This window comes from Myotis brandtii, unplaced genomic scaffold, assembly GCF_000412655.1.
Source record: "Myotis brandtii unplaced genomic scaffold, ASM41265v1 scaffold324, whole genome shotgun sequence".
NCBI lineage: Eukaryota > Metazoa > Chordata > Mammalia > Chiroptera > Vespertilionidae > Myotis > Myotis brandtii.
In genome coordinates, this window is record NW_005362439.1 from 4276617 (window position 1) to 4285737 (window position 9121).

Consider the following 9121-nt stretch of genomic DNA (forward strand, 5'->3'; position numbering starts at 1 on the left):
GAGGGGGGGTCAATAGGGGAAAAAGGGGGACATCTGTAATATTTTCAGCAATAAAGATAAATAAAAAATAAAAGTAGAAATAAAAAAGACACATTGATGGACAAAGGTTTTTACATTTTAACCTTACCTTGTGAACAGAGAAAACTTCAAAGCCTCCTAGGCAGGACATGACTGTTAGATGATGAAAAGAAGTTAGGAATCTTATATTCTTACTAGGGGCCCAGTGCATGAATTTGTGCACCTTGAAAGGAACTGTGGGCCACGAGGCTGCGGTGGGCACAGGGGTGGGTCTCGGCCCATCCTCCGCGCCCCCAATCCCCTCTCTGCCCACTGCCGCCGCTCCCACATGCTGATGGTGCCAGCCCCACTTGCACCCGCTGATGGCACGGAATGATTGGGGCTGGCACCAGCAGCAGATGCTAGTGGGACTGGTGCCATCAGTGGGTGCAAGTGGTGACTGCTGCCCCGATCACCCCTCAGGAGCAGGGGGAAGTGGAGGAGCCCTCAGGGGAGATCGGGGCCGTCACCTGCTGATGGCGCCGAGCTATCAGGACTGGCGCTGGGTGCCAGCAGTGGGTGTGAGCGGCAGCTCCAGCGCTGGCTGTGGGTGTGAGCGTTGGCTCTGGTGCTGGTAGTGGGTGTGAGTGGGGCTGGTGCCAGCAGCAGGTGCGAGCACCGGGGGAGGGGGGGACCACAGTGCGCGGGAGCAAAGAATTTTCAGTAACCACCAGAGGCTCACCCTGATGACAATGACCGGTGCCTCGCCTTTGTCTGGAGCCCCTGCTCACTTGCTCCACCACTGTGCCGTGGCCGACGCCCGCCATGTTCCATGCACGCCCCTGGTGGTCAGTGCACGTCATAGTGACCGGTTGTTCGGTTGTTCCAGTTGTTCCAGTTGTTCCGCCGTTCAGTCTATTTACATATTAGCCTTTTATTAGATAGGATTCTAATTTCTGCTACTTCTCATTTTCGGCAATAACTCAGCTTTTGCTATTTTAAATAGTTTAAGTATTGCTTATAATATTCTGCAGGAATTGGAATTCCTGGAAGCAAGTGTAATAGCTCAAAAATCTGACAGGCAAAGCAGTTCTTAGAACTGCAGTCACCCAGCAGTGTCCCACTTTAGCATTAATAAACCTTCAACAGATTCAGAGTTGAGAGGGAGGTGGGAGACATGCAGAGCTTTTGGGAAAAAGAATGGTATAGTGAGAATTTAGCATAAAATATTCCACTTAGAGACTCTTTACATGTTTCTCTGACAAGTATTTACATTGCATTTTCACAGAAGAACATTTTGCTGAATGTTATAGGTGAATTTCAATGCTCTAGGTAAAAACTATTTGGTGTTGGTAAAAATAGCAAGGAGTGCTGGCTTCTGGGTGTATTTTCAAGGTAGAACCAGCAGAATTTAGTGTCAGATTGTGTGAAGAAAGAAGTAAAGAGTGACTTAAAAGGACTTTTGGCCTCAGAAATGGACAGGATGGAATTGCCATGAACTGGGAAAGGAGCATGGTGGTCATGGTGGTGTGAAGGTTGAGGGGTTGTAAGCAGGTGTTCAGTTTTTTATATATTCTGAATTTGAGATGTTGATTAGACAACAAAGTGGATATTTGAACAGGCAGTTAGTTATGTGAGTCTGGAGTTAGGGAGCATGGTGTGGGATGCAGATATATGTTTGTGGGTCTTCAGCAGTTCTCTGCCATTTAAGGTCATGGGACTGGACGCATTTACTGAGGCAATATGCACGGACAGAGGAAAAGAAGAGAACCTAGGACTGAGACTGGTGCAGAACAATCTTAACAAGTCAGAGAGAAGAACCTGAACCGAGAAAGGAGAATAAGGAGTGACCTGTTAAATAGGAGGAAAACCAAGAGACTAAAGTAAGTTGGAAGCTGAGTGAATAAAGAATGTCCAGAAAGTAAGAATGTTATGTAAATCTAATATTGATCTAGTAAGATGATGGCTGAGAACTGGCCATTGGATTCAGTAATGTAGAGGTCAGTTGCAATATTCACAGGAAGTTTGTTAGGGTGGAGTGGTGGAGAAACCTGCCTGGTATTGGTTTAGAATGGACTTGGAGGACAGGAATCTTGAATGGCCAGGGGATCAATAGTGTAGTAACTACCTGTGATACTAGGTGGATACTTGAATCATAGGAGGGAACACTTTGTAACCTATATGAATGTCTATCTGCTATCCTGTGCACCTGAAACTAATACAAAATAATGTTGAATACAAACCATAATTGAAAAATAATCCTATGTAATAAAAGCCTAATATGCTAAGTGTCTCATCATCTGGTCATCGGTTCAACCAGTGAAAGTGTAATATGCTAATGACATGCTAAGGCCGCTCAACCACTTGCTGTTACGTGCACTGACCACCAGGGGGCAGACAGTCGACTAGTCACTGTGACGTGCACTGAACACCAGGGGGTAGATGCTCCGACCTTTAGTTTGCTGCTAAAGGTCCAGTTGGTTAGTTTGCTGCTGGGGTCCAGCTGATCAAGATGGGCTGGACACACCCTGGAGCCCTCTCGCAGTCCTTCCCCAGCTGGCCAACCTTCTGTGTCCCTCCCCAGCCCCTATTGTGCACTGGTGGGGTCCCTCGGCCTGGCCTGCACCCTTTTGAAATCTGGGACCCCTCATGGGATGTCAGAGAGCTGGTTTTGACCTGATCCCGCAGGCCAGGCTGAGGAACCCCACTGGTGCATGAATTCATGCATTGGGCCTCTAGTATAATAAATAAGAAAAATATCAAATTCTTCCAACATATTTTACTATGAAGGGGAAAAATTAATGGCAAAAGTAGTTGATCTTCCAATGAGGTGGTGCTCAAGTCAAATAATCTCTCCTCTGCAGAAAGGGGAGAATTCTCTCCATATCAACTTTTCCAAGAGGAGTGTTGCATTTAGGTCGCAGAACAGCTAGTTTATAGGGATCAAGATTCTACCACAACAGGCGGGGAGTCTGAATATGAGGCCACAAATGCTGGAGGGTGGACAAAGGATGTGATGCAAGTTTGTAGAAATTCTTTTCTGATTACTTCAAGGTGTCTTTGTGAAGTAGAAAGAGATTGGTTGAGAATGAGGAAAGAGAAGAAGGTATTGGGATTTCAAAGATAAAAAGAAAGGTGGAAAGAGTCCTCTAGCACATGTGGTCCTTTATCACTAACCATCCTAATCATCCTTTATTCACTTTATTGGTAGAACAGGATACATGGATTGTGGAGTTGCAGATTGGATATGACCGTAACATATGCCATCATATCCCTGACAGGCAGAGATGTCAGAAATGACACTAATGTAGGCATTGGGCTCTTCAGCCTTTTAAATGCTGAAGTTTAGGCTGATAAATAATTTTGGCTGAACACCAAGGTCAAAGCTGACCTTCACAGCATTTTTATTAAAAGCCTCTGCAAAATACTCAAATTTGAGAAACAACTGTCCATACATTGACAAGGTACCCTTATGTGCCATGGAAACTTCAAAGGGACCCACAGGTTTTGAATGTGAAGTTGGTGCTGTGCTCATGCTCAGAGTGTGGAAGGGTGAGGAGTGTGATCTTAGGAAGATGTTCTTTGTGAGGGCAGAGGGTTGGCATGCACTCATAGATGGAGAGAAAAGGAAAGAGGCCTCAGCCACAGTTCGTGATGGACAAGGTACTGGAGATAAAGATGCCATTCACGGTGGCTGATGTAATGTCTTCAGAGAATTCTCTCACTATGTTGGGGAATTGTGTCTGCTAGTAGGAGCCATTTTCAGTAGCTAAATGGTAAGATTTATTGCTAAAGCTTCTTGCCAAGAACCATTGGTTGCTAGAAGTTATCACTGGGGAGTGGATAGACAAAAGTGCCTGTTAGTGTGGAAGTGGTTTTGGCACCAAGCATTCTACATAATTAAAGCATTGCATCAGCCTCGGAGACCAAGAGACCATGTTGGAAGGTGATGCTGACCACAGTTTGCCATGTACGTCAGGGAATACACTTTTCCCTTCCCTGCTTCATGAGCCAAAGGCAGGGCTGGAGTCCAAGGCATCTGTAACTAAGGCTGACCTAAAGAATACATTATTGTCGTCACCTCAATATCGCCTATGACCCCCAGAAATTACACCTTAGAGAAATATTTGGCATATGTGTGTAAAAGTTTATATATCAACTAATAAATCACATTGTATTTTTTAAATGGAAGATTATGTTTTAGAGCATTTTTAGGTTGAGCAGAAAAATTGAGCAGGAGGTACAGAGATTTTCCATTTACCCTGTGCCCCCCCATCTGAATAGCCCCCCCCCCATCATCAATGTCCCCTATCAGAGTGGTCCATTAGTTACCCTCAGTGAACCCACATTGGCACCTCATAATCATCCAAGTCCATAGTTTACCTTAGAGGTCTCTCTTGGTGCTATACATTCTATGGGTTTGGACAAATACTAGTATATAATGACACACATCCATCATTATAGTGTCATACAGAGTAGTTTCACTGCCCTAAGAATCCTCTGTGCTCACCTATTTATCTCCCTTCCCCCCACATGCTCATATTGGATGATTAAATTACAATATAGGGTTAAGGTAAATTTACATTTAATTAGGCTGTCTTTTTTTAGTTATTCACTTCTAAGTAATTTCTTGTAGGCAAAAGTACCTGCAAACAAGGTCTGCCATTGGAAGATACCAGATCCACTTGGGGCTCAAGATTCTGGAAGTTCATCTATTTATATAGCGGGGTAGCACAGCAATAAGAGAGTAAAGATGATACTTCTCATGATCATTTTCCAAACAGAAGATCTTATTTTACTTGGTTAGGCTTTTGAGCTCAGGCTAAACTTTGGGGAACGAAGAACTTTATGATATCATGCAATACTCTAAGATCCTTTATTTTCATGGCTCTCCGAACCTCTGAAAGTCACCTTTAATTAACATAGGTATGTAGATATAGATGGAAACATTATTATAAATATACTTTTTATTAATAGAGGCATAATCATATACCTCAAACCTAACTTTCTAGATCACATATTTTAATAATATTTAATGCACAAGGGAAAGTTTCTGCTTTAAAGAAACTGTCTTCCTCTCACAGGACACCAGTCCATTTTAGTGTTCTAAATTTTTTCTTCAAATATGATACAGATAAATTGGGTAAAAATTGAGCCTCTGGCTTCAGGCACCACACTGCCTTCCCTGGATTATATGTGCAAATAAATGATAAGAACAAGAAGAGTTTTTGTCTCCTAATGCATGGAGGGACAGCTAAGGGCACTCAATGGGAGCAGAGTAGTTTCTTGACGTTCCACTTCCTCTTTCACCTAAGACACTGTTGTTTCTTCTTCCTGCTTTCCAAAAGGGATAGACATACTTGAAACTGATTTAGAGTGTTCTAACAGGTAAGTGACAGATGACTGACATCTTTATAGTCAGGGGAGTATTATTACAGAACAATCCAACATGATTTGAAAATATATTTCTATATGTCTTATACTGCTCGTACTTCCTCTGAGACAGGAAAAGAAAAACATGTTTTAAAAAGTTTATTGTTAATGTAGTAAATAAGTAGAATGAAAATAAGTTTTGATATAACACAACCTTTTGAATTCAACAAATGTTTTATGAGCACTAGGTCTGAGAAAAGCCATCATTGTGTGGGGAGAGAAAAATGAATTCCGTGCCTAAGGTTTATTAAAATTTCTTGAGATGCTAGAGTGCAGAAAAGTTTACAGTGCTTTTCATGTTCAGTAGCTGAGCAAGATACATCCTCATTACGGGTATTACAAGTTAAAGGAGAATATGTCTAGTTAGAAGTTAGAGAAAGTGTTAATAGAGGTAGGGGCCTGACATAGCTGCTAGAGAATGCTACCTCTTCCATCTCCAAGTGACAGCTTTAAATGGAAGATTGTAAATCCCAGTCTGGAATCATTCTGCTTTGCATGCTGCTCATACTGTATCATAAGAACATATTTGCAGTTGATGTGCATTTGGGATTTAGTATGAAAAGCTGAACAACTGCTTCTCATGGAAAGTTTAGAGAAACCAGGACAATGTGAAGGTTAAAAACTATAATGAAGGTGAAAAGTAATGTGTCATATGCATGGGAGGGAGACTTTATCATTCTTTAACCTGGGATTTTGAGAGATAAAGAATTTTGGTACAATCTATTAATTTTACCACAGAGAATGGTAAATTTTGCATAGAAATAAAATGAGCATAGGGGTTCTCCCTAAGATAGAAGTGCAGTAGAACTGAGTCAGGGAGGGTTGAGTAGTTTAAGAGAGAGTCCTTAAGGAAAATACTGATTCTCACTGTGGCCTCTGCAATAAAACGGACTTTTAGGATGAAAGTCTCTGTGTTCCATTCTCATCTATTCTCCACCTTTTCCCAGCTTATTTCCTTTAAGCTCTTCCCCATTATCTCCAACCCAACACGTGGTCTGTTTATCATGGTTTCAACATACTTAGCTATTCTAAAGTTGGCTAAACTTGCTTGGAAAGTTCAGGTAAGTTATTAGAAGATGTTCTATTTTGCTAGTGTGGTTTTGCCTCCAGATCATTGTTACCCATTTTTGTTACAAGTTCCTTTCAGAACCCAATGATGAAAGGTGTTAATGCACATCTGGAAATAGTGAATGTGGTCATCCACAAAGACAAGCACTAAACCGAACATCAGTGTCAGGAAGATAGGAACAGTGTCAAAGCTCTCCTTGCATTCTTTCAAGGCCAAGGATCCATGTAAAACACGTCAGATGCTTAAGGTAATCCTTTCTCTGGGTGTCCAAATCCCCAAGTCTTACTTGGCTGTGTGGGCTTTTCTACTCCAGGGTGTGGAGCTGATTTACTAACTTATTTAAAGTTGATCTCAGGTTTTTTAAAAAAATTATTTATGAGTTGGGAGCATGTTTATCTGTCTACTATACATAATAGGCAGGAGGAGGCCACATTAGATTAATGATGTGAATGTGTTTTATAGTTAGAATAGCACTAAAACAATCAGATATGATATTTTAAGAGGTAATAGAGAAAGTTCAATATAAAGACACTCTAAGCACCTACATAGCACAAGGCATTGGGTTTGGCATGATGGAGAATATAATCCCGAGAATATGTAGTTTCCAAAGATTCTTATTCAAAAAAGGAAGCTAACTGAATTTCAGCATAGTATGTAATAATATAAGAAAAGCTGCAAAGCAAGCCTTTAGAGAACTGGAGAGAGAATTTCATTTTTCACAAAATGATCACCAAAGGCTGCCACAGGAGAGTTGTATTTAAAGGGTACTATAGGAAGGTACAAAATTCACAAGCTTACTTGAGACTCATAGGACCCTATAAAGTAGTCATTACAAATTCAGGCTCAAAGAGTTGAGATGACATAATAAGAAACCACAGCTACAATGTCCATGATGAGGAATATTTATTTTTCTTAAGATATTTCATAAAATCACATATTATGTCATGAATTAATTCCTTTATCATTATTATTTTTGCAGATAAAATATCTTACACTCACCCTTGTCCTCTTTCATGAAATCATGCAGCTGAATAATAATGTGACTGAGTTCATTCTGCTTGGATTGACCCAGGATCCTGTTAGGAAGAAAATAGTGTTTGCCACTTTCTTGCTTTTTTATTTGGGGACGTTGCTGGGGAACTTTCTGATTATTACTACGATCAAGACCAGCCAGACCCTTGAGAGTCCAATGTACTTCTTCCTTTTCCATTTGTCCTTATCTGATACCTGCTTCTCTACCTCCGTAGCCCCTAGAATGATTGTGGACGCCCTTTTGAAGAATACTACTATCTCTTTCAATGAGTGCATAGTCCAAGTCTTTTCATTCCATTTCTTTGGCTGCCTGGAGATCTTCATCCTGATCCTCATGGCCCTTGACCGCTATGTGGCTATCTGTAAGCCACTGCACTACATGACCATCATGAGTCAGCGGGTCTGTGGCGTGTTGGTGGCTGTGGCCTGGGTGGGGTCCTGTGTGCATTCTTTAGCTCAGGTTTTTCTGGCCTTGAGTTTACCTTTCTGTGGCCCCAATGTAATTGATCACTATTTTTGTGACTTGCAGCCCTTGTTGCAACTAGCTTGTGCGGACACCTATGTGGTCAATCTTCTCTTGGTGTCCAACAGTGGGACCATTTGTACAGTGAGTTTTGTCATGTTGATGTTCTCCTATGTGGTCATCTTGCGTTCTCTGAGAAACCACAGCGCTGAAGGGAGGAGAAAAGCCCTCTCCACCTGCGTCTCCCACATCATCGTGGTCATCTTGTTCTTTGGTCCCTGCATTTTTATATATACCCGCCCTGCGACCACTTACCCCCTGGATAAGATGATAGCTGTGTTTTATACACTTGGAACACCTTTGCTCAACCCTTTGATATATACACTGAGGAATGCAGAGGTGAAAAATGCCATGAGAAAGTTCTGGAGCAAGAAGCTCGTCTCAGATGACAAATGATGACTGGAACTTGCAAATTTTTCTTCATAGTTTGGACTGATCTAGAAGAAGCCTACAGAGAATATTATCTTCTTATTGTGGAGTTAATATAATGCTAACTTGGGGCATTAGAATTAATTTCTTCAGGAAGAAAGGCAATGTGCACACATATACTGGGTGGTGTCAAGTCAGTTATATTTATTTATATATTTTTTATTTTTATTTATTGATTTAGAGAGAGAGAGTAAAAGAGAGAGAGAAACTGATTTGTTGTTCCATTTATTTATGCATTCATCGGCCGATTTACTTTAAAAATAAATATTTTTATTGATTTGAGAGGAAGGGAGAGGGAGAAAAAGATAGAAACATCAATGATGAGAGAACCATTGATCGGCTGCCTCCTGCATGCCCCACACTGGGGGTCAAGCCCGAAACCTAGGCATGTGCCCTGAACAAGAATTGAACTGTGAGGCTCAACCCCTGAGCCATGCTGGCTGGGCCATTGGTTGATTCTTTTATGTACCCTGACTGAGTATAAAACCCACAACCTTACAGTATGGGGATGACCTCTACTCAACTGAGCTATCCAGTTAGGACTCCAGTCAATTTTAAGTAGAAGAAGATACAGCCCAGGAACAAACAGCCATCACTGTTCCCTGCCTCTCTTGCCTGCCTACTGTCACTGTGATTTT

At 41.6% G+C, this 9121-nt stretch overlaps 1 protein-coding gene across 1 annotated transcript; it reads left to right on the plus strand.

Annotated features, from left to right (window-relative positions):
• The first annotated feature begins 7520 nt into the window (after positions 1–7520).
• Positions 7521–8450, plus strand: LOC102240634 (olfactory receptor 4C16). The gene has a single exon (XM_005870850.1). The coding sequence runs from the start codon at positions 7521–7523 to the stop codon at positions 8448–8450; it is 930 nt and encodes a 309-aa protein (XP_005870912.1).
• Positions 8451–9121: the final 671 nt, after the last annotated feature.

Coding starts and splice junctions, on each gene's coding strand:
- LOC102240634 (XM_005870850.1), top strand. CDS start 7,521: ATGCAGCTGAATAATAATGTGACTGAGTTCATTCTGCTTGGATTGACC.